Below are 25,360 nucleotides of genomic sequence, written 5' to 3' on the forward strand. Positions count from 1 at the left end.
AGACTCCCCAGAAGTCACCAATGCTGCTGACTAGGTGCTCTAGGCCATGTCCAGGGCAATGGGGTTGCCAGGCCAAAATTGGCCTGTGGGGCCATGCAGACCCCTTCCCCATTGAATAAAGGCTGGGCCCCAGGGTAAGGGGTCCCCAGAGCCGAAACTGGCGTGGGGCCCTGAAGCTCCACTACCCCATTAAAGCCATGGCAAACCCGGTGGAACGGGTCTCCAGGGCTGTACTGGCCCAGATGCTCATTGTACAAATATTAAACCACAACAGTAAGCACATACACATATAACAGAGCAGGTGCCCCCATTAAAACTCCACTTCTGTTAAGGCCATATGATCCAAAGCAAGTGTATTTTCAAATCAATTCCATATTGAAAAACGATCTGAAATCCTTCGACGGCATCGTTAATCTATTGGAGTGCAATCTGTATGTGACTGTCACAAGTGGGTTCTTTCTTGTCCTCTCCTGGTCAGAGCAGAGTCCATGGTTCTCCCTTTACATTCCTAGGAGTATGCAAATGTGAAAATCAATTGGATGATTCCCTGTTTGGCCCGGCCCACCGTAGTAGTATCCTAAGGTCTTCCTGCCTTTTGCCAGGATGATGGACAGCTTAACAAGCGGTCCCCCGGTTTGTTTCCCATTGATTTTGGTGAGGAATTCTTGATGCTGAGGAATAGTAGGACATCTCTGCCAAGGAAAGAAGCACTTACTTCATATCCTTAAAAAGAAGGGCCCTTGTTTGGTGGATATTTACCTCTTTGAAGTCTCGTTGTCTTCTCTATAGGAGGATTCATGTTATCACATATTTCTAGATGAAGATGCACCAGGAACAATCACATTGCCAAAACACACACACAATCATTGGTGACATTTCCTTGTGCTTCATTACACAGCTGTAGCGTAGAATATGTACTGGACATTTATCCAAAGAGGTAGCACTTAGTAATTAACCAGTAGAAAAGAACTCCACTTGAGTAGATAATTTCTGCAAAACTGTGGACACTTGTTGGATGAAAGGGCAGGTGTAGCTCCTTTGTGGCTGAGTCACTCACAGAGCTAATGACACACCCACACAGACACTTAGATACCCACTCACATACTCAGGCACTCACACACCTAATGACAGACCCACTCAGACTCTCACAGATATACTCAGACACCACTCGAACACTCATGAACCCACTCACCGACCCTCTCACACATATACACCTACTCACAGACCCACTCAGACACTCATGCACTCACTCACAGACTGACTCACACACCCATGGAGCCACGTTTATACCTTCTCATAGACCCACTGAGATACTCACGCACCCACTCACACACCCAGTGAGACTCTTATCCACGGCCCAAATAGACACTCGCACACCCACTCACACACCCATTGAGACACTCACGCAATCCCTCCCACACCCACTGAGATACTCATGCACTCACACACTCACTCTCAAAGGTTACAGGTTATAGTTAGGAAATAAAATATTTAAAAAACTTAGAAATTCACTCAAAAAACAAAGGTTGCAGGGATGTTATAGGTAGGAAATAACATTAAAAACCCTTAGAAATTCACTGAAAAAACTAAAGGTTACAGGGAAGTTATAGCTAGGTTCCGATTCCACTCGTACAAAACCATAGAAATTCAGCAGTTATAGTAACCTGAGCTAACTATATCTTTTGCCCTCGCAATGCACTGCTTATGACTTCACATAATACATCACTCATGACATGGTTAGTGACATCACTCATGACATCTCAAATGACATCACTGATAAAAGGTACAAAAAAAGAATGCCCCTTGGAATATTTCTCCCACGGTGCGGGCCATTATTTCTTTCGGTCCTTCCCCCCAGGTTTTTCCTGGTAGTGACAGACTGGAAAAAAAGGACATCGCACCGTCCACCCAAAATACTGTGGACGGTGTAATGTCCTTCCTCAGAAAGCCCCTACTCCACTGGGCCACTGGAGGAAGCTTTAAATTGATGGAACCAGAGGGGGCGGAGGGAGTACTACATTGATCCTGAAAGTCTTTGGTCTAAATCCACACAGATCTGCCAAGTTGCCCTTAAAAAGTGTATATGGGTAACATTGTTTCCCCGTATAAAGGGAAAATGTGTATACTAGGCTGGCTTATATGGGATCCCTGTTGTGCCCTGTGGAAAGAAGGAGGTGTGATCAAAGCACAATTAAGCTTCACAGTGCATCTGGACCCGTGTTGTGTGTTTAGGTTCTAGTTGGGCTAATAAGTAAATGTCAGGACCATTTAGAAAAATTACAAATGTTTACCTTACCTGATTACTTAGAAGTGTTTCCCTAGGACTAGAGAGGCACTTGTTGGCCCTAATTACTACATGTTAACAAATGATAAATGATCCTTTGCATTATAATTTCAAATCAGTAAGTGCAAAAACTGCCAGACGAATATAGTGTCATGTAGCTAGGTTAGGCCAGGGAAGAAACACTGCAATTTTATATGTACACGTTTCTTAAGTTGCCTTCTTTTCTACACAATGACTTTTGACACACAATTGCCTTTGTGAGAGTGCATGATTCGTTTCTCTGAAACCACACTGCTTACAATTCCACTTCATAAATGTACTCTCATGACACCTTGAACATTTAGTACAAGGACTAAACATACATTGTGAAAATGTTGTTGTTTGTTATTCATCCATGAGGCGACATGGCTATCACAAGAGAATAAACAAATGTCAGACTGGCTAAAGCCTCGACATGGAAGCATGGTTACTGTTATTATAAATACACACGGATTTCGTTGTTCAAATCAGAGGAGCACTCTCCTGTCATTGCAAGTTCAGCCCAGCTGATTCCTGTATACCCTCTGCGAGGAGGGATGTCCATCTGGTGACCAATATGGTGACCTATATACACTTACTTTCAGGTAATGGGGAGTTAGATCATCCAGTAGGGGATTCTTGGCAGAATACCAGCCCTTGGCAACTAGGTTAGAGAGTGCATAGTAGGAGTACACTCTACACTGTACTTATATGCTCTCATAAATACATGGTTTTAGCACAATGGTGGAATCATTTATTCTTTTAACTCTTGTTATACTGCTAATCAACTTTATCTGCTTCTGTCTATTAATCACTGCAGCGCATAGATTCACACAAAAATCACTTTGGTTCAATAAATATTTAAACACCCCTGTGTGTATTTCTTGTGTATCTTTCTGAGTATGCACAAGTGACTGAGCGAAAAGATTCCAGATCTGTAACTCTGATTCCTTCGAGAGTCAGGGTTGTCATCTTCTGAGGTTTCCCATTTTTTTTTTGCCTTGCTAGATTTATGGGTACATATAGTGGCTCTGTGAGCTAGAAGGTCTATAGGCCAACATATCCTGTGAGGGTGGCTAGAATCAGTCTGGCACTATCCGTTTATGTTGTCCATCAAATGTACAGCTCATACTGAGAAAGTGGAAACCGTATGACAATAGTAATATTCTAAGAGAGAATATTTTTATTATTTGGTTACTTTGGATTGGTGCTACAGTGATACAACTTTAAATCCTTTACTTGGAATTTCTGAGCAGCGAATGAGTTCAAATCAAATCAAATCAGGTGTTTGTTAAGCACGACTACTCACCCGTAAGTGTCTCAAGGTGCTGGGGGTGTGTGGGAGGGGGGGGGGTTTCGCAGGCTCCAGTCCCTCAAGAAGGGGGTCAGTCGAAGAGCCAGGTTTTGAGGTTTCTTGCAAAGATGGAGAGCCCAGTTATCTGTCTGAGGTGGAGCGGAAGGTTGTTCTAGGCACTCGCCGCGCGGAAGGAGAAGGAGCGGCCTCCCGATCTGGTCTTTCTGGTGCGGGAGACCACGGCGTAGGAGAGCTGGGCTGATCGTAGGGTCTTTTGGGGTGCGTGGAATTTGAGTTGGCTGTTCAGGTATGCTGGTCCGGTGTCTTGGAGGGCCTTGTCAGTGTGGCTTAGCATCTTGAAGGTTACTCTGGCTTCGATGGGGAGCCAGTGGAGTGTGCGCAGGTGCTGGGACATGTGGCAATGGCTTGGCAGGTTGAGGACCAGTCTTGCGGCGGTGTTTTGGATGTTCAGTAGCTTGCGGGTGAGGTTTTTGTTTATTCCGGCATAGAGTACATTGCCGTAGTCGAGCCTGCTGGTGACCAGGGCGTGAGTGACGGTCTCTCTGTGTTCGAGGGGGATCCATTTGAAGGTCTTACCCACCAGGTGTCGTTCCAGGCGTCTGGGTTTGGGCCCATGATGAGTACTTCCTTTTTGTTTGTGTTTAGTTGTAGGCAGCTGTTTTTCATCCATTTGGCGATGGCTTCCATGCCTGCTCGAAAGTTGTGTCTGGTGGTGTTGAGTTCGTTAGATAGGGAGAGGATGAGTTGGGTGTCGTCTGCGTATGACACAATGTTGAGTCCGTAGGTTCTGACGATGGGGGTGAGCGGAGCCATGTAGACAGTGAAGAGCGTAGGGCTGAGGGAGGACTCCTGGGGGACTTGGTATAGGGTCTGGGAGGAAAGGGGGGGAGTCTGACCCGCTGCAATCTGCCGGAGAGGAAGGAGCGGATCCAGTCGAGGGCCTTGTCTTGGATCCCTGCATCGTGGAGTCTGCGTATTAGGGTGTGGTGAGAGACAGTGTTGAATGCAGCTGAGAGGTCGAGGTGGATGAGGGCTACTGTTTCTCCTTTGTCCAGTAAGGTACGGATGTCGTCTGTTGCGGCAAGGAGGGCGGTTTCCGTACTGTTGTTTTTTCCGAAGCCAGATTGTGAGGAGTCGAGGATGTTGTGCTCTTCGATAAATGTGGTGAGTTGGCTGTTGATGGCTTTCTCGATGACTTTCGCTGGGAAAGGGAGCAGGGAGATAGGTCTGTAGTTTTTTAGGTCGGTGGGGGCCGTCGAGGGTTTCTTCAGGAGGGGGCTGATCTCAGCGTGTTTCCAGTCGTCAGGGAACGAGGCAGTTTCCAGGGAGCGGTTGATGATGTGGCAGAGCATGGGTGCAATGGTGTCGGTGGCTCTGTTGAAAATGTGGTGGGGGCAGGGGTCCGTGGGGGCCCCGGAGTGGATTGACTTCATCGCCTTCAGTGTGCCTTTGGTGGTGAGGGTTGTCCAGTTGTCGATCGCTGGCTTCAGAGTGTCGGGGGTGGTTGGTGAGGGTTCAGTGTGTTGGTTGTCTATGTCGAAGTTGTCGTAGATGCTCTTGATTTTGTGGTGTAAAAATGTGCTCACTTTGTCGCAGAGGTCTTGTGAGGGAGGGATGTCGGTGGACTCGCTGGTGGGTTGGGCGAACTCCTTGATGATGTTGAAGAGTTCTTTGCTGTAGTGTGCATGAGTGGAGATTCTGTCTTCACGCTTTTTTCCTCGTTTTTCTGATGAGTTGATGGTGGGCGTTGGAGGCGGCTGTGGGCTTCTGTGGATTTGGTGTTCCTCCAGGCCAATGAGTCAGTGGTCTTGCTCCGGGTCTGGGCTTTCAAGTAATTAAGGGGACCAAAAATAAGACTCTTGCGTTCCTCTTCAAGTACACGACAAATGCATATATGTAATATAGTTTCACACTTCTAGTTGCAGAGCCTGCACTAGGCTTCACTCTTGGTCAGCCGCGGCCTGTGCAGGTAAGAGCAGTGGGGCCGGGTGCAGGGGAATTTCGACAGATGACGAGGAGGGAAAATTATATATTTATTTAATTTTTCTTTGTGGTTGTCTGTCACTGGTCAGGAACATGCTGAATCTGTAATTTAATCGTTTAGATCTGAGATTAGCAGTGAATTGTTTTCCAAGATAAGGTTTCCACTGACTAGATTAATAGGTCGGATCATAAAATTATGATTCTGAATGGGTCACAATCTGACCTATTTCAAGATTAGATTAATGAGAGGTTGCCATCGCAGGAATAGTGGCATGCTAGGGTCAGCAGACTACCAGGTCTGTGATCTCCTATAAATAAAGTAAACATTTCTTTCAAAAAATGCAGCCAGTTTTCCCTAAAGAAAATAGAGCTTTATTTAGAAAATGAAGTTTACTTTTTTATAGTTTGTTGAGAGTTGGCAGTGGTCCCCTGGAATACATTTCTGTTGTTTATTCACAAAGGGGAACGTGTCGCCTTTTGTGAATGGCTTGCCACTGCAACTCGGGAGTCAGTTATTTTGTAATGTTTTGTGAGTGGATTGCGGTTGCAAAACATTGGTACATCACACACCAATTTGTTATTTGGAAGGGATACCTACTACACACTGTTTCCAAAATTCTGAATCAATATGAGGCGCCAAACCCATTTTAGGAGTCAGCAAAAACTGTATAAAGTCCCCTAATAGGTTAAGTGCATGGCCAGAAATATTTTTGCAACTGCAAACAGCAATTTGGACTGTTTCTGACTATAAAAACAGTACATCTGGCCCTTATTTATGAGTAGTATGGAGAACACCCTGATTTTGTGAACTGCCTGGTTTGAGACTGCGAAGTGGTGTTGTACATTAGGCCCCAAGTCCTAAATAAAAACAAATGGGCTTTTAGATTTGTACTTAACATGTCAAACTATTTCATGGGTTTCTAAAGTGTTTTCTGTATATCTTCAAAACACAGTGAATTGCAGGGTTGCCTTTCCCCTCCTCTTTCCAGGACACGTGGAAATTTAAGTGTACAGAGAGCAATGAGCAGCCCTGATAAGTTTCCAATGGGATTTATGATGTACTGCTCCAGTCCAGGTTTTTTTTAAATTCTGGAACTTGTAGTCGTGCTCATCTATTTCTGAAACAAGTTCCAGAATTCAAAGGAAAAAACCTGGACTTAAGCAGCACATCATGCATGTACCTTGAAAACTGGGCAGCTATGAATGAGGAGGGAAGCACAGTAAGCTAGTCTCTAATATAGAATTCATCAACCACAATGTCACCAGTCATTCCCTGCTTTTCTCTAGTCGCATCAATAGGTTTCAGTGAGAGCGTTCATGTCTCAGATGATGGAGCGTCCAGAATTTTACATATTGACACATCTATTAATGTGAAAGCAGTTTGGAAAAGACCTTTACATTTTTGCCACAAAGAGGTAAATTAGCATCACTATTTGAGTTGTCACAAAATCAACATTATGCACAGGAATTACAATGCTAAAAGAAGGTATTTTAATAGGAAGCTTTAATGGTTTTACCATAAGAACATATGCTGATCATTGCATATAAATTAAAAAGGTCACAATAGCGTTCAAAACAACAATTGTAACTATTTACAGAGCGATCATGGATACTTACGGCTGCTTTTGATGCTCATGTGACCTTTAAATGGCCCCATCATCGAATACTTGGGTATTATAGCTGACTGTGAACCTTAAAAAATAGAAAATATATTTTAGGTTTGTTTCGTTCTGGCAATATTGCAATACTTACTCCTACTATTAGAGATTGGAAGCAGAGACTAATCACAGGTCATTCTTCAAATTAATTTACAAATTTGGCAAAGTACAACTTAATATGTCTTTGTATGCTAACGACATAGATATTAGATGAATAAGTAAAACTGAAGAGTTTGTAATTTCTGTGGTCTCAGTAAATTATCAGTGCATGATGTTCATTAAGTATATTCAATTTAGTGAAAAGATAAATCACATCCCTCCAGCTTGTGCTCACTGTAGCATCCTCCCCAGTCTGGGAGCATGCAAACGAATATGCCACACACGGAGCTCTGTACTAGACATCTTTCTTCCTCAGCATACAAGCGCACACTGCATGCTCATTACGTGGTAACCCAACACCCAAACCGTAACTTCTCCCAACAGTTACGTAATACTTTGCTGAGCCCACCGAGAACCGTAAGGGTCTTGGCGCACATAGTCTCATGACATCACATCCCCCACTTTATGAAATAAAAAGTGCGAACAACGGTCACATCATATTTAATCAATAATTCATTGAGGCGCTTGCACTATTCAGCCAGATTGAGTGGTATGAGATGGTTGAAACGCACTCAGATTGTGCACAGATGACACAGTTTCTGGTGCTTGATCTGGACTGTCAGATGGATTCGCCTCATTCATGATTGCAAGAGCTGACTAACATTGAGGTAGGTGCTTGAATTGAGACAATTTCTGTGTGATGATCTTTCTGAGATAGTGTACTGTCAACATGTGTCCTTTGCACGTCACAAGACTCAGAGGAACGACAGAAAATAGAGTGTCTGTTTTCCACTTTAATTTCCACTTAATAAGGACCCAGTCACCTTCAACCTGAGCTTGTCAGCGGCAATCAGCATATGTTTTTGTTAGAAATGGGATTTCTGGTTGGCTAAGGCATGCGCCAAAGACAGGCAAAAAACACCACTCTAGTCAGGGCAAGGCAGCTACACACCGAAGATAACCCCTGCTCACCCCCTTGGTAGCTTGGCAGGAGCAGACAGGCCTATCCCGAGGCAATGTGCAAAGCGTTTGCGCAACACACACACACACACACACACACACAGCAGCAACACACTAGGCACACCACCAAAGAAACTCCACGCAAGGTTATATATAAAATAGCCTTTGTATTACTCATAACACATTAGGATGTCATCGCAAATGTATACTGTGATGACACCTGGCACTAGATATAGCTTTACAGGGGATCATATACATTACAGGGTCAATCGGACCACTGTCATAACCATTAGAATGCACAGTTAGAAAAGCAACCAGTAATTACTGGCAGTGGCACTGAGCATAAACACATTATGCGCAAATCACATTAGGCATAAATCAGCAGTGCACCACAGTAACACTGGTACGGTGCACAAATCACGTTAGGGCCTTGTGCCCCACCAGAATGTATGGTGATCTCTAGACCAACTGTCCTCTCTCGGGGGCCCATCTTGGGCTGTCCCAAATTACCTTGTCCCACAAAGTCAGGGGTCTCCTGTCACGAGGCCTCCACCGGCCCGTACTCTAATGGGGGTGAGGGTGCAACTCACCCTTGTCTCTCTCTTGTAAAAGAAATGCCCCCTATCATTGCAGCTGCCCACAAACTGGCAAGGCAGCTGTGCACACAAATAAGCACCAACAGTGCTTTGGGAGCTCCTGTCACCGGGGCTCCTCTTTTGGACAGTGCAGCTACCCGTGAGCTGGCGGTATAGCCATAAACCAAGACTGGCACCAACAGTGTGCCTTCTCAGCCCCACCAACCGGGGCTCTACTTGTCTGACACTACAAGTGGGACTTCAGAAGGGGGCCTGCAATCAATCAATCAATCAGGGGATTTTGAAGCACGCTACTCACCCGTGAGGGTCTCAAGGCGCTAGTGGAGGGGGAGGTTTTGCAGCTCCGTTCAGTTGAAGAGCCAGGTCTTGAGTGTCTTCCTGAAGATGTTCAGGGAGGGGGCGCATCTGATGTCGATTGGGAGCTCGTTCCAGGTCTCGGCCGCTATGTGGGAGAAGGTTTTTCCACCTGTCCCGGCTTTGCGTATGCGCCTGGTTTCGGCGAGGGCGAGGGCGGTCGATCGGATATTTCTCTTAGGTACGTGGAAGGAGATTCTCCCGTTGAGGTATTGGGGTCCGATGTTGTGGAGGTATTTGCAGGCATGTGTGAGTATCTTGAATGTGACTCTCTTCTCTATGGGGAGCCAGCGGAGGTAGCACAGGTGTTGGGTGATGTGCTCCTGTCGAGCAATGCCTAGGACGAATCTGGCTGCGGTGTTCTGTATGGTCTGTAGTTTGTGGATGAGAGTCTTGTTGATCCCGGCGTAGAGGGCTTTTCCGTGGTCCAGTCTGCTGGTTATGAGTGCGTGGGTGACATTCTTCCTTGATTCTGGGGATCTACTTGAAGGTCTTTCGAGGTTTTGGGCGTGGTCTGTGGAAGGAGTGCCGAGGGTGGTGGGCCACCAGGTGTTGTCCCATGCGGAAGGGGAGGGTCCAAGGATGAGGACTTCTATCTTCTCCGAGTTGAGCTTCAGGCAGTTGTTACTCAACCATGAAGCAACGTCCTTCATTGCTTCCTGGAAGTTGAGTCTAGTGGTGATACAGCCTTAGTGAGGGCGAGGATTAGCTGGGTGTCGTCGGCGTAGGATACTATGCTGAGTCCATGGTGTCTTACGATGGTGGCATGGGGGCCATGTAGATGTTGAAGAGTGTGGGGCTGAGTGACGATCCTTGGGGTACTCCGCAGTTGATTTCTGTGTGTTCAGAGAGGAAGGGGGGCAGGCTGATTCTTTGGGTTCTGCTGGTGAGGAAGGAGATGATCCATTTGAGGGCGGGTCCCTGTATGCCTGCGTCGTGGAGCCTGGCTGTGAGTGTGCAGTGGGAAACGGTGTTAAACGCTGCCGTGAGGTCGAAAAGGATCAGGGCCACGGTGTGTCCTTGGTCGAGGAGGGTGCAGATGTCATCTGTGGCGGCGAGTAGGACGGTCTTGGTGCAGTCGATGACTGTTGATATCTGGGCATTGACGATCTTCTCTGTAACTTTGGCTGCGAAAGCGAGGAGGAAGATGGGTCGGTAGATCTTGAGGTCTGTGGGGTCTGCTGATGGTTTCTTGAGCAGGGATCTGACTTCTGCCCCCTTTCCAGTCATTTAGGTAGGTGCCGGTCTTGAAGGTGGTGTTGCTGGTGCATCGTAGTTTGGGAGCGATGGTGGTGGTGGCTCTGTGGCATACGTGCTGTGGGCAGGAGTCCACGGGGTCTCCCGAGTGGATGCCTTTCATGGTCGAGGTGATATCCTCAGTGGTGGCTGGGGTCCAGGCGGATATGGTAGGCCATTGGTGTTGCTGTAGAGGGCGGTCATTTTGTTGTTAGGTGTTTGGTCGTTGAAGTGGTCAGAGAGGCCCTTGATTTTCGGATGGAAGTAGGACCCGAGCTTGTCACAGAGGTCCTGGGAGGGGGTGATGTCCGTGGTTTCGATGGGGGGTTTGGTGAATTCCTGGATGATATTACAAAGAAAATAGCAGAGCACTGCCAGTACAAGTATATATTTGACTTAAAGTAGTCAAAAAATTATTTAATATACAAAATTAGACAATATAAAACACTTTGTTCAGCGTGTAAGTCTTTGCTCTTAGTGCCCAGTTGTCATGGAAATGATACAGCCGACACGTGTTTCGTCGTGGTTAACGACTTTTTCAAGGCTGTTGAACAAATCATATAATTTAATTTCAATTATATTACATTTCAAGACACCTGCATAAACAACATCTTATTCTTAAAATCATTTTTAAGTGCTAAAAAACCTTAGGCCATGCCTATCAAATCAGAGAAAGAAGATCAAAAATTAAGAGTTAATATCAAAATCTCTGGATAGTGCACACACCCTTATGGTGCATATCATTGAACATTTTAGTGCATATTTTCAAAGAGAATAAAAGTCCAGAAGGAAACAAAGGAAAGAGGGAATGAAACACCATTGCAAAAGTAAACAAAGAAATCTTTTTCACCTGTGTTGTTCCAGTAATAATATCAAAAGTCATTATTTAGCATACCCTCAAGATCTGTGTGAAGGAGTGTCTTATACTATTGTAATCCTCCTATTTTTTGAAGAGTCGTAAAACCAAGTTTTCTAGATGACATTCGTCCAGATCCCTGTCCCGATGTCAGTCTTGGCTAGTAAATTGTGAAACATACGTACGTGCACCAGTTAAATCTCCAACTATCCTAATAAAGCGCCATATATTTGTTCAAGAAAAGAAAGAATATTCTTTAGACTCAACATCAATGTGGCCTAAACCATGCATTACCATGTATGGGCTACGTAATTCTAAATCTGGCATGGAACTCGCTCCAAGGCAATATATTGTAAATATCATCCTCACTTAATGGTTATTATCTTTGTGTAGTTTATGCCATGTTTATGCATGCTGGGCATTCATCCCTATCTATTTCTAAATAAAGAGAATCCCACTAAAATCAATCCGTAGTCCTTCTCCACAATCGTAATGTGACTGGTCTACCTGCTCCAAGCATTAAAAGCGCCTACGCAGTATGGGTTGTGTACTAGAACACGAGCTGCATCAAGTATTGATTTAGTCATAGTATTTGTTGTTGTTTAATAATCCCCCTTTGTTTTTTCATAGCTATATATACGCGAGTAATTTTTTTAAACATGCTCACCTCAAATTTGGCAAATTTCTGAGTAGTATTCTTCTTTTAAAATAGCGTACTTCAGGAGCAATCGTGGGCGTTTAGTCTTTTAGACCCTCAGGTACCGACATTGGGACACTACCATGGCACTTCTGTGAACGTAACTTCGTTAAGCATGGTAAGCCGATATAACAAGAAATAGAAAGCATTGAGGCTATTTAAACCTTATTGAACTATATGTATTGTCTGATACCTGAGGGCAGCATAATATATGTGTTACAGTGACCTCTCTGATGCACTATGAAAGACTAAACTATACTATACTATACTGCAGTTTTTGCATGTGTGGTATCCTGGTGGTCTGTCTAGAAATGTGGTTTTTGGATGCCTGTTGTCTTCAAATTCAGATTTGCACAGAATGCTCTTAAGATTAGGTGCTCGTCTGAACGTCATTTCTGGACAGGTTTTCATCTTTCTCCCTCTCGCCAATATCACCCTCTTCTTCTTTTGTATAGCTCCTCCCCTTTCACCTTCACCTTTGTCATGGTATCCTCCCATCTCACCCTACTCCATTTATTGCTTCCTTCCGTTTAACTCGCCCCTTCCTTCTTATGCCCTTAGTGCTTTCCTCTCCCTTGTCAATCCATCTCTGGCTCTCTTTTCCACTCACTCCTCTTTGTGGCTCTCATTCCTATACACTCCTTGTCTGCCTCCTTTGTTTTCGCTCTCTGTTTTACCGCTCCCTCTGACAGCTGTTGTAATTATAGCATGCAATGGTGTCTGTTGGTTCAAGTGGGGAAAGTATTTGGCATTACGGTCAGAGCTGCCGACTTTGGATCTGACAAACCAGCTCAACATCCTGTGACTCTGGTCAAATCACCTAATCTCTCCATCCCTAAAAGAGAAGAAAAAATGATTCTGCTCTGTGTAAAGTAACTGCTTACAGGATATCAAACACAAAATGCAGTTTGGGATTTTGAAATATTATAATGTTATGCCTTTTATGAAAACTCAGAGGGACTAAATGGTGTCACGTTTTAAATATTTTGTGCTCCAGGAACCATGAGACGCTTAGTAGCACCACTCTTCTGTAGTCAGTAACTTGCTTTAGAGCAAAATGTTCTAATTACTTATAAGCATGGAATCAAATTGTGCGTGATACAACCTATTATTGGGTGCACAAACTGACCTTTTGTTCAGTTTTCTCCAGCAATCTGTGGAAGGTTTTAGCATGTTTGGCACAATCTGCACCTGATTTGTAATGTCGTTTTGAACACAATGTAGGTCTGTTCCCTAAACAGGATTACCAGTCCCTATGTACCCAGGGCTCTGTTATTCTGACACTGGACATTTAACTTCTCTATTACATCCTGAGTCAATGTCCCTGCATTGAGCAGTTACCAGCGGTCTCAGCAGGGAAGGCAAACGTTCTGTGCAGAAGGGCGGGAAAGGAAACATCATGATCCGAGGATGACTGCCTGCCAGTCAATAGTGGTGGGACTGCTGACTCTATGCCACCCAGTGAGCAGGGCCGACTTTAGCACTGGTAGCCCAGTCCCACAATCTTTTTGGTGCCACCCTCATATGACCTCCTCCTCGCACTCCCTCACTACCACCCAGGAAAAGTGCCCCTGGTTTCACCGTAGCCCCTCTCTCAAATACATTTCATTTGTTTTAAAGTGCTGGTAAAGGCTGGCTTTGCTATTCCACTCAGTATCCGCATAAAATACAGGTCTGTTCTTTGCAGCAGGCATATTAACCCCCTGCACTCCTTCATGGCGAGTCAAAACTGTCACTAAAAGAAACTCCGATCTCTCTCTCTAGCAGGAACATTCACCACAAGACTTTTATTGCTGCCTGAAAGAAGGACATACAAGGGACTCTACTGCAGGTCAGAGCCCCCCTTTCCAGGTCAGCACCCAATGCGGCTGCACCAGTTGCACTTCCTAAAGCCCGCCCTGACTGTGAGCACAACCCATGAACCAGTCTCCTCAATCCTGATGCCAGCCGTGAACTGTAAACGCCTCAATTTGACTCTGGTGCCGTCCCGGATCCACCTGGGACACACTTTGGGTTCCGGATTTGTTTATCATCTGAGAGATGTGGTATAAGCTCAGGCTCAGCTTCTGGCTGATATCAATCATTTCCCCATACACACGGGGCCAGAGTTCATCTCATGTAAAAATAATGTAAATATGAAGAAAGTGTTAAGAAGAGTCAAGCGCCACTTCTGAGAAAACAAGTGAGGCTGCACACAGGGCCGGCGCTAGGCATGGGCAGCGTGGGCGGCTGCACAGGGCCTCGCACTCAGCCCACCAGCATGGGGCCAAGCACTGGTGATGTGTCCTGTTGTTTCCCTGGCGATCTATTTCAAAGAAAGGTGTCGCCTTGCAATTAAGGTCCATTGGAGGGGGCCCCCTCCCTGGGCCTCTCAGGGATGGTGTCCGGAGGCATAGGGGAGGGAGACGGAGACGCTCCTTCAATTGCAAGGAGACCATTCACAGACACCTTGGGGGGGCCCATTGTCCAGCATTTTGGCGCCCCCACAGTTTTAACTTTTAGACCACAATCAATTCTCTCACCTATCAGACTGAAGGTGTGAGAAATACTTGTAGAATAAAAGTTAAAACTGTGGGGGCGCAAAAATGCTGGACAATGGGCCTCCCGCAGTGTCTCTGAATGGTCTCCTTGCAAGGGGCCACTTATCTAAATTAGATGGGGCCTCACACGTTCCCTTTTAGCCCAGGGCCTCGCAAATCCTAGAACCGGCCCTGGCTGCACAGAGCACTCACTGTCAGAGCAATTGGTCTTTAAATGCAGCTCTTGCAGACTGCACCTCGTGAGTGCTTATGGGCCCTATAATTGCGTGATTAACATTTTAGTGTGGGGATGTGGACACCAGCACTGAAATGCGCTAGTCTGAACCCTGATGCATGGTACTTTGCAGGAATGTATATGAAAGAATGCACTTCTGAACCTAACAAAATAGGCCCTGCTCTTTATGTCCTATTTTTTTTTACAAGAGACTAGTTTGTCCGTATATTTTGATAAATGTATTTGTTAATTGTTTATTGTATTTATGTCTTTATTTGAGAATATTGATATTACATGACTGATCCTGGCGAAAGGCTGTAAAATCAAAAATGCATTGAGCTACCCGTTACCACTGAGGAAAAAAAACGTGAATTATTGGAATAAATGACATATTATACAAATATTTAATTTAAAACCAAAGTTATAATTAGGAAAACTTTAGTTCTTCTTTCTATACAAACTCAACTTAAACTATACAAATTATAAAATGTAGTTATGACTTAAATTTTAAGTTACGCATCACCATTTATAATTTACATTTAGAAATTATGCACCACCTTCAATTTACTTTATGTTGCACACCTCAGTACACAATTTTGTTGCATCACTTGCCACACTACATTAGCTATAACTTGCTCTTTATCCATGCACTGGTTATACCCTTGCTTATTATATAAGTTATAACATATGAAATCATAGCAGTGATAACACTTATGGCATCCCAAATAACACAATTTCTGAGAACACCATGCTTGGTAGTGTGGTGAGTTCTAGTAAATATAGTGTGGCGAGTACGGAAACGAATGCTAAGAGGGTGGCAACCTCTCACCCTACAGTGTTGTCGCACTAAAATCGATGGAGCATGTCAGCAATGACATCCAGGTGCAACTTCCCTCTGTCCACAGTAAAATGAAAGCGCACACTCATGGATCCAGGGTGCTAAAAGCTCATAGTGATATATATGTGTATATATATTACCTACTGGCGGTCACCAGTAGGTAGTTATAGCTAGAACCTAGTTTCCATAGGAAAAGCGTTTTTTGATTTGCCAATAACTTTGGTGCAGTTTGACGAATCTTCATGACATTTTCAAAACTATTGTTCACTCAGGTCAGCTCCTGTCTGGAAAGTTTCAGGGTGATTCGTTAAGTGGGGGCCGAGAAAAAAGGGAGCTCCCAAAACGTGTTTTCTCCACGTTAATTTCCATAGGAAACTTTAGACACGGCTACAGCCTTAACTGGTGTAATTCCATTCAGTAGTTTTTGAGATATTTAAAGAGTTGCAGATATAGATATTTGAGAATTGTAAGATCTGATTGGCTGAGCCCTTCTGAGCACTAGCTTGCCTCCGAGTGGCTGCCAAAACTTAAAACCAGGAAGTGTTGGCAGCCATCTTGTGCCTCTGACCGAGGGAGAGGGTAAAAGGTAACAGAAACATCAAAAAACAAAATAAGGGGCAGGGTAGGAACACCCTGACCCCCCAGGCCTGCTCAGGGGGTCCCACAGGGAACCCCAGGCCTAAAAAGGCATTTAAAAAAAAAAGATTTTCGGCTGGGTCGCGCTGGGTGCGCAAACCCCATCGAATATGGAAAAGAAAATAAAGCAAGGGTGTCCCGCGCTTCATTTTTTAAAGCCCCAGGGTGCGCCAGGTCCCAGGGGCAATCCTTAATTCTGTGGTGGGCACCCGCAGGCGCCCCCGCACCTCCAGGGACCGCCACCTCCCCGGGGTTTTATAATTTATTTGCGGGGGGCACATGGCCCCTCCAAGCCGCGGGGACCACCACCTCCCCGGGGCTAAAATAAATAATGTGTGGGGGGGCTTGAGCCCCCCCCACAATGCCCCGGAGACCACCATCTTCCCGGGGCACTGTTTATTTAAATTTGGGGGTCCGTTAAACACTTGGGAGGGGGGTTGTGCGACCCCCTCCTGGAGCCCTTGATGGCCCTGGGGACCGCCACCCCCCAGGGCCGGCTCTTGCAATGTCCCGGGGTGCCCACCGCCTGTGACATTGCTGTTTGCTATGACAGGGCAGGAGCACGGCTCCTGCCCTGTCATAGCAAACACTGCTTTGGTTTTTGGAAGCGAGAACAGGAAACCTGCTCTTGCTTTCAAAAACCAAAGCAGAAATGCTTTTGCACAAGGGGAGCTGCATGTCAGCAACTCCGCTTGTGCAAAAGCAATGCCGGCTTCCGCAGGAGGCAGGGAGCCGTCAGGACCATGGGGTCATTGGGGTTCCCCCCATGGTCCCCAATGGTGAGGCCAGGCCCTGGGGGTTGGGGTCACTGGGGCCAGAAGTGGCCAGGGACGGGGGCAACGCGGCCCACATCCCCTGCAATAAAAAAAAAATATCTACATTTAAAATGGAAAGGCCGGCCCCAGGGGATGGGGTCCCCAGGGCCCCAAAAATGTTAAAAAAGGGGTCCCTCAGCCCCCCTTCTAAAAAAAGTATTTTTTTTAAACGGCATCTCACCGGAGACCCCACCCCCTCCCTGCACCACTATGCAAACGAGCCCCCTGACACGTTGTAAGTTGGGGAATTAATTCTCCTTGAATACTGAAGGTCCCTGGGAGCCAACTAGCCCACCAGGTACCTCCAGTAAGCACCACAGAACTGGATTGCAGAGAGGTGGTCCGAGGCCATGCCCCTTTTTACACCACTCTGCAAACTTGGCGCACTGCTGGTGGGGCGATGAGGTCCTCTTGTGTCCTGAGGACCTCAGGACACAAGTGGACTTCATCCTCTGAGCAGCTGTGTGCCAGGAGCTGTGTTTGCAGAGTGGTGTAAAAAGGGGCGTGGCCTGAGACCACCTCTCTGCAAAACAGCTCTGTGGCGCATACTGAGGAACCTGGTGGGCTAGTTGGCCCCCAAGGACCCTTAGTATTCAAAGGGAATTAATTCCCCAACTAACCACGCACCAGGGGGTGCGTTTGCAGAGTGATGGAGAAAGGGGGCGTGGCCTGGTATGAGAAGTTAGCAATCCTGCTGTGTGGGACTTAATGGAGGTAATAGGAGGGGTAGTTGGCCCCCAAGGTTGATGTTGGGGGCTAACTACTCCTCCTGTTACCTCCAGTAAATCCCACACAATGGGATTGCTAAGAGGTGTTCGGAGGCCACGCTCACCTTTCTCCACCACTTTGCAAATACGACTGCTATGTTATAGTAAGAAATTAGCATTTAAAAAACCTTAGAAGTTCACTGAAAAAACCATAGGTTTCAAGGACGTTATAGTTAGAAATTAGCATTTAAAAAAACGTAGAAATTCACTGAAAAAACCATACGTTTCAGGGACATTATAGTTAGTTGGACATTTCACTCATATAAAACCAGAGAAATTCCGCTGTTATAGTTAGTAGAGCTAACTATAACTCGCGCCCCCCAATGCACTGCCGATGACATCACATATTACAACACTCATGACATGCTCTGTGACATCACTGATGACATCACTGATTTATATAAAAAGATATATGATAAGACAACACAATATAAATCCAACATATGCCTATTTGTAATATTCCTCCTGGCCGGTTGTCAGGCCAGCCAGTCCTTGTAAATTATGGCGATATTAATTAGCACTTCTAAACGTTCCACTGCAGTCCTAATACAATGTTATGCAGTTCGTACTGCTAGAATCAGGCCTTTTGCAATGTAAGAGTAATGCAATGCGTAATGCAACAATCAGGCACTTTGCAATGTAAGAATAATGCAATGCTTAACGCAACAATCAGGTACTTCGTTCTGCAGAAATAATGCAATGCGTAATACACTAACTGGGTGGTTCGTTCTGCAGGAATAATGCAATGCGTAAAACGCTAATCAGGTAGATCGTTATGCAGAAACAATGCAATGCGTCGTACGACAATCAGGTAGTTCTTTATGCAGACATAATGCCATGCGTAATACACTAATCAGGTAGTTCGTTATGCAGACATAATGCAACGCGTAATACACTAAACAGGTACTTCATTATACAGAAATAATGCAATGAGTAATACACTCCAGCACCGATCACGGTGCCTTAGGCGGTCACTCCGCTACTCCTGCTGACTCGCAGTTAGCCTCTGTCAACAGTTGCCCCCAACACAGGTATGGTGTAACAAAAAGTGCAGCTCAGCACTCCGGCCCCGGTACTGCCACTCCATTGGCAAGTACGGGCCGCGATACCAGCCGAAGCAGAGGCTCACACTGCCGATTTAGAGAGGCAGAGAGCGCCTCCCTCTGTGCCCGCACCCCGCCCCAGGTGTCGAAACACACAACCAGGGGGGCACGACCCTGCTCTCCTCTCTGCTACCAGCGACGTAGGCCTCCGATGCAATCTTTGTGACTTCCGGGCAGAGGGACTCAGATCTTCCCTTGACGAGGTTGGCTCGAGGTCCCGCTCTGGCAACGGCAGGCTCGGGCCGGCGGCTCAACTCCTCCGGGGTAGCCGGTCCAGGCCGCTACTGCTACGAAGATCTCAGGCTGCCACAGGTCACACGCACACAGCGTTGCTGAGACTCACTTGAGCTTCGGGTGCACGATCACCAGGCACTCCTCACAAAGGTCTCAGCCTGCACAAAGCCCATGCACACCACATCGCTGAGACTCACTTGGACTACGGGTGCACGATAACAAGGCAATCCTCACGAAGGTCTCAGGCTGCACAGAGCACATGCACACAGAGTCGCTGAGACGCACTTGGATTCCGGGTGTGCACGATAACAAGGCAATCCTCACGAAGGTCTCAGGATGCACAAAGCACATGCACACAGCGTCGCTGATCCTTGCTTGGACTCCAGGTGCCCACGATCACAGGTCACTTCTTACGAAGGTCTCAGGCTGCAACAAGCACACACACACAGCGTCACTGAGACTCTCCTGGAAACCTTTGTGTTCCTGAGTTTCCGCAACAGGGAGCCAGCTCACCTCGGGCCCTTGGGGATAAGTTACTTCAGGACAAAGCACAGCAAAGTCCTTTCAAGCAGGGGGACACAGCAGAGTCCCTTTAGCCTCTCCTTGGTTAAAACAGCAAGGCCAGCCCCAGAACACACAACAAGGGTGAGGCCTTTCCTTCAGTCTCTTCAGTTGTTTCTTCCTTGACCACGAAGTAGCTTCAGTTTTGTTCAATCTTGATCAATCCATTTCTCCAAAGTTCAGTGGCTTCACCTCTAATAATTATACCCCTAAATGTCTTTGAAGTCTTTGTGTAACAAACTGCACGCAGCCACTGCAGTGGCAGGCCTGAGTTCCCTTTTTAAGGCAACTTGTGTGGGTGGCACATTTAGTGCTGCAGTCCCACTAGTAGCATTTGCAATACCAGCCCTGGCACACATAGTGCACTCTACTAGGGACTTTACAAGTAAGGCAAACATACCAATCATGGACAATCAATTAGCATTACACTTTACACAAGGAGCACTTGCACTTTGACACTGATCAGCAGTGGCAAAGTGTCCAAAGCATCTAAGTTGGCAACACCATGTCAGACAAAAGGTCTAGGGGGAAAGCAAAACGTTTAGGAAACTTTAGCCAAAAATGGCCAAGTCCAACACCATTTAAAAAAAATTGTAAGTTGGTGCCACCTGGGGAAGCCAAAATGTAGGCAAGTTGGGGACCACGGGAGGGGGAGCGCTAAGGCCCATGTGGCCCCAGCAGGTTTCCCACCCAGCACAATACCGGGTGCTGGCTTCTGCCAGCACCATTCCTTTGCTCACAGCGAGGTGGGAGAAGTAGCAAATTTCTGTTCCCAGCCTGGGAGAGTGCATGCCCACACTCTTAGAGGCAGGGTACCACAGTGTCCTGGGGTGCACTCCCAGGACACTTTAAAGTATGGGTCTGAGGAATGAGGTCCCCGGGGCTAATTTAAGGTCGAAGAGGGGGCACGCCCTTTTCCAACATAATAAATTGCCCCAGGGAATGGGGTCCCTGGGACCTGAAGAGGCCCCGCACGACCCCTCACCTTTAAATATTCATCGCCCCAGGGATATGGTCCCCATGATCAGCAGAAGGCTCAGGGAAGTGGGATCAAAAATTGCAGTGGATTTGCTCATCTACCGCGAATAGCAGCAACACTTTTAAAAAGTATGTTTTTGGCCCCAAGGTAGTCCCACCAGACTCAGGAGTCAGGGAATCCCTAATCTGCACCCTTGCATTTTTTTTAACCTTTCTTCCAGGACTCTGGACTGTTGATGTGGTGGCAGTCAATCAGATCTTTCCTCTGCGGTGTGAAATATACATTTTTGAGGTTTAGATTCACAAAAACTACTAAATGGAGCTCATCAAATCATAAATCATCACACACTTTCTGAAACAAGAGCTAGATTTGTGCAAGATCTGGTGTATATCCGTTCACCTGTTTGGGCTGTCTCATCTTCCTATAGAAAAATGAATGGGGAAAACTCCTTTTGAGAAGCCCCCATCTCTTTTTTTTGGCCCCTGCTTGACGGTTAGCCCACACATTTTCCAGTTAGGAGCTGAGGTGGAAGACATTTTTGGGGAGAAAGTATTGTTATTACGAAAACAAAAAAATGCTTTTCTTCTGGAAACATGATCCTAACTATCAATACTCAGTGGCAACTGCCATATCCTATAAAGTGAGAAAAGTTCCTCACTTAGGGTTTTATTATAATGCCGGTCGGACCGCAACTGACTGGCTGGTGGTTGCAGTCTGACCGACATCTGCCCCTGTGGTCTGACCACCACATTACAATGCGGCAGTCGGAGGGACCAACTGGTGCAGTTCCAACGGGCTCAAGGAGCCCGTCATCCCAACGGACGGAATGTATTCACAACAATAAGGGCGGTGCCTGGTCAGGCACCGCCAGAAGGATTTCAAAAAAAGCAGAAGGAAAGGGACTTATGGGGCTCCCGTCCCCCCCTGAGCCTCCGCTATGTGGCTCTAAACATCCCTGCATCGTGTGGCTGGCACTGCATGGTGCCTGCCACATGGTGCAAGGATGTTTTGAAAGTGCATATTACCTATTGTGGCTTGTGCAGCACAAGCCACAGTTGGAAAGATACACTTTCTGGCCGCCGTAAAGGCAGTCGCATCATTATTAGGGAAGCGGGACCTCCGACTTCTTGTCGGGCAGTCTGTATCCAAAACGATGCCGGTCGGCGCTCGTCCAAACGGCATAGTAATGATGCCCTTATTTATTTGTTATTGGAAAAGAAACCTTGACTTAGAAATGGATTATTCTGCCTTTCAGATTCTTTTTGTGCGGTATACCTTTTGTTTGACAATTTATTTTCATGCAAGGGCAGCGTGAGAGCTGCTCCACGCAGAAGCAGATGGATGGAGGGGTGAAGGATTTAAATTTCATATTTGAGTATCTTCCAGGGTCACGTAATGTATTGCTTTTCGAGACTACAAGTTGTCAGTAACCGAGAGGAGGATAGCACTGCTAATGTTATTTGGGCCAGCGAGAATTGAGAAACAAAAGTGGAAGAAAACTTGGGAGCTTGATCCGGTATTGTCACAAGTTAAACTTAGGTGGCACGAGTGTGGTTAGGTATGAGATGTGTTGATGAAAATTGCGTGGTACAAAGGTGGTTAGGTATAGGATGTGTTGATGAAAATGTTAAAGCATTATGGATGGTCAGAGAAGAATTGTGTGTTAAGCATGAGTTGCTGTATAGATGGGACAGATTGGTCCCACCTGAAAGAATGAAGAATAAGCTAGTGAACTTAATGCATGAAATCTATTTAGGTCATAACCTTATCAAGGCACGTCATAGAGAATTAAATTGGTGGCCTAAGATGGATCAAATGGTTGAGTGCGTGGTTCGTGACTGAGTTGTGCTAAAAGTGACAACAGTAAGAATGTGAGGCAAGCACGAAGCACCTTTGTCCCCAACTGAAGTAAGTACTTGCTAAGCCTTGGAAAAACGTGGTGATGGATATTGCTGGTCCATTTAAACAGCTGCCACCATCTGAAAGAACTCTTAAAGGATATTTTTGCTGAAGAAGCTGTGCTCAAGACTTTGTTACGGACAATGCAGTACAGTTTGTATCCAAAGGAATGCTAACTTTTGTAAATGACCTATCCATCATTCATCTAAGAACAGTAGCTTTATTTTGGCCACAAGTGACTGGACTGGCGCAAAGGATGTGTAAGATGGTCAAAGACTGTGCACAGAGGGCTGTGCTCTCAAGAGTACATTTGTGGAGAGTTTAGAGAGAAACTTTGTGGCCACATCTCACTGCCACTAATTATTTGGCTAAAATGTCCCTTTTTAGCTTTGAAGGAACATGCCCAGGGACTAATCTGTTCTCAACCTGGTTATGGAGCACGTCAGGTACAAGGAATGCTGATCGTTATGTTCCCCCTGAAAAGGTAGGGAATAGTTGGAAGAAGTATAAATGCTGTTTGGATGACACTCACAAGGCTAAGGGGGCGAACTGAAGACTGGGTGAAAGGGTTTGGGCCAGGAAGCCGAGACTTTTGCTGAAAAGGTCAAACCAATTTCCTTATATGATCAAGAAGTGCAAACGAATGTTGTTAAGGTTAAGAATGGAGATGTGTGGAGCACGTAGAAGGTAAAATATTCTGGTAATGCAAACCCTTCACAGATATTTAAGACTCAGGTTAAGAGGAGCAGTACTGTAAGGGTTAACAGCAGTCCTGCATGGAAGAAAGATTAAGGGGCAGATTTACAATAACTGGCGCATCCCTGCATATCCTGGGATGCGCCAGTTATTGTGCGCCATGCCTCCGCCATCATGGATGCGCCGCATTTACAATACCGCACACCATGGGGTAAAAACTGCAAAGATGTGTGACGCATGTGTGACGCAAGTGCGATGCAAGCGCGACGCAGCACCAGCAATGCTCTGGGGGGGCCCTATTGTTACAATGCTGCGTCAATCCTTATGCCTGCTTCAAGCAGGCGCAGGGTTTTGACGCAGCATGGGCCCAAAAGTGAAGATTTCACTCAGTCACTTTTAGGAGGCGTACCTGCGCCGGAACATCCACCCCTGCACAGGAACGCCTCCTTCTGGCGCAGGGCTTTACAACGTGACACATCTCCCAGATGCGTCACGTTGTAAGTACCCCGCAAAATGGTGCATCTTTTGCGCCGCCGCAAAAGACGCAACTGCGGCGTAAAAGGGGCGCAAGGGGCTTGTAAATCTGCCCCTAAGTATGTGAATAATGTTCATTTTCGGCAGATATATATTTTTTATACTCTGCAACGCAGCATTCCATTTGCTATACCATCTTATTTGTATATATTTTTATTGTCCTTCCTTTATTTGTACGTTTAGGAAATCTTAGTTGTTGGAGTTAATATGTTTTATTAATTAGTGTTATTATAATTTTTTTTGTACAGTGGGGGGTAGCTAAGCTTGGGTTTCCAGAATGGAATGTATGGGGTTTTATGATATCCGAGAGAGGAGTCAGAGCGACTGGTGTAGGAAAGTGAATCAGCAGCTAACCTGCCTTGCGTCTAGGCGCATAAGCTGGTCAGGTAGAGAGTAGTAACCAGGGGAGTACTTACAGATACGCTTCAGAGAAAAACCAGGTTTTCAGTGCTCTGCGAAACAATGCAAGAGAGGGTTGCCTCAGGAGCTCGGGTGTAGGGAGTTCCATAATCTAGGTGCAACCATGGAAAAAGCTCTACCTCCCCATTTGGCCTTTTTGAACTTAGGTACCTCAAGAAGATTTTTGCTAGAGGAGCGAAGAGATCGGCAAGGAGCATACGGATGTATAAGTGACCTAAGACCCGCAGCACCTGTGCCATAGAGGGCCCCATGGGCAAGACAAAGAATCTTAAAAGAGATCCTAGACTGAATAGGAAGCCAATGTAGGCTTTTACAGGCTGCCGATGCCGAGGCAAGTCTAGGGAGGCTAAGAACCATCTTTGCGGACGCGTTCTGAACTATCTGAAGGTGATGAATAAGACTCTTATTAATGCCCACATAGAGGGCATAACAGTAGTCAAGTCTCGAAGAGACTAAAGCCACAGTGGCCAGTTTCCGGGCATCAGGGGACAGGTAGTGAGCAATTCTTCTGAGAACCCTGATGATACCACAACAGGTGTGAGATTTCTTCATTAAACCTTCCTCACATTCTTTGCTGTCGTTGCCTCTTCTTTGGAGCAGCAAGGAGAGTGAACATAACACTTGTACGAGACAGCCTAATAGCATTCACCCAGCAATGCACACAAGCTCATGATAACCTTTAGAAAACTTTCAGTAACACTAAACGTTCCATAATTCCTTACTATTGTCTGACAGTTGATGTGTTTATGATGAAGGCAGTAGGATGTCTCTAGTATCTGTTTTGACAATGGAAGTGACAAGAAATCGTATATATCAAGCTGTTTACAAAATGAAACCTACTGTTAGAAATGAATGTCCTGCAATCAATCATTCTGGCATTGCTGAGCATTTGTGCATTAACAAGAACTAACGTGATTAACCCCTACCGCGCTCATGACGAGCTGAGCTCGTCATGAGTTGTGCCGCTCGCACGTTCATGACGAGCTCAGCTCGTCATGTAACGCGGCTTTTTATAAAACGCAGCGCGCAGCGGTAAAACCGCTAGCGCGCATGCGGTTAAAGTTAATA

At 46.0% G+C, this 25,360-nt stretch overlaps 1 protein-coding gene across 1 annotated transcript in view; it reads right to left on the bottom strand.

Moving 5' to 3' along the window:
- Nucleotides 1-25,360, bottom strand: part of LOC144761925 (spermatogenesis-associated protein 7-like) — a 970,202-nt gene that overhangs the window by 809,036 nt on the left and 135,806 nt on the right. Inside the window, exon 2 of the mRNA XM_078647121.1 lies at nucleotides 7,218-7,292. Within this exon, the coding sequence (XP_078503247.1) occupies nucleotides 7,218-7,292 (75 nt within the window). The remainder of the gene's footprint in view (nucleotides 1-7,217; nucleotides 7,293-25,360) is intronic.

The sequence above is a fragment of the Lissotriton helveticus genome, chromosome 6 (assembly GCF_964261635.1).
Source record: "Lissotriton helveticus chromosome 6, aLisHel1.1, whole genome shotgun sequence".
NCBI lineage: Eukaryota > Metazoa > Chordata > Amphibia > Caudata > Salamandridae > Lissotriton > Lissotriton helveticus.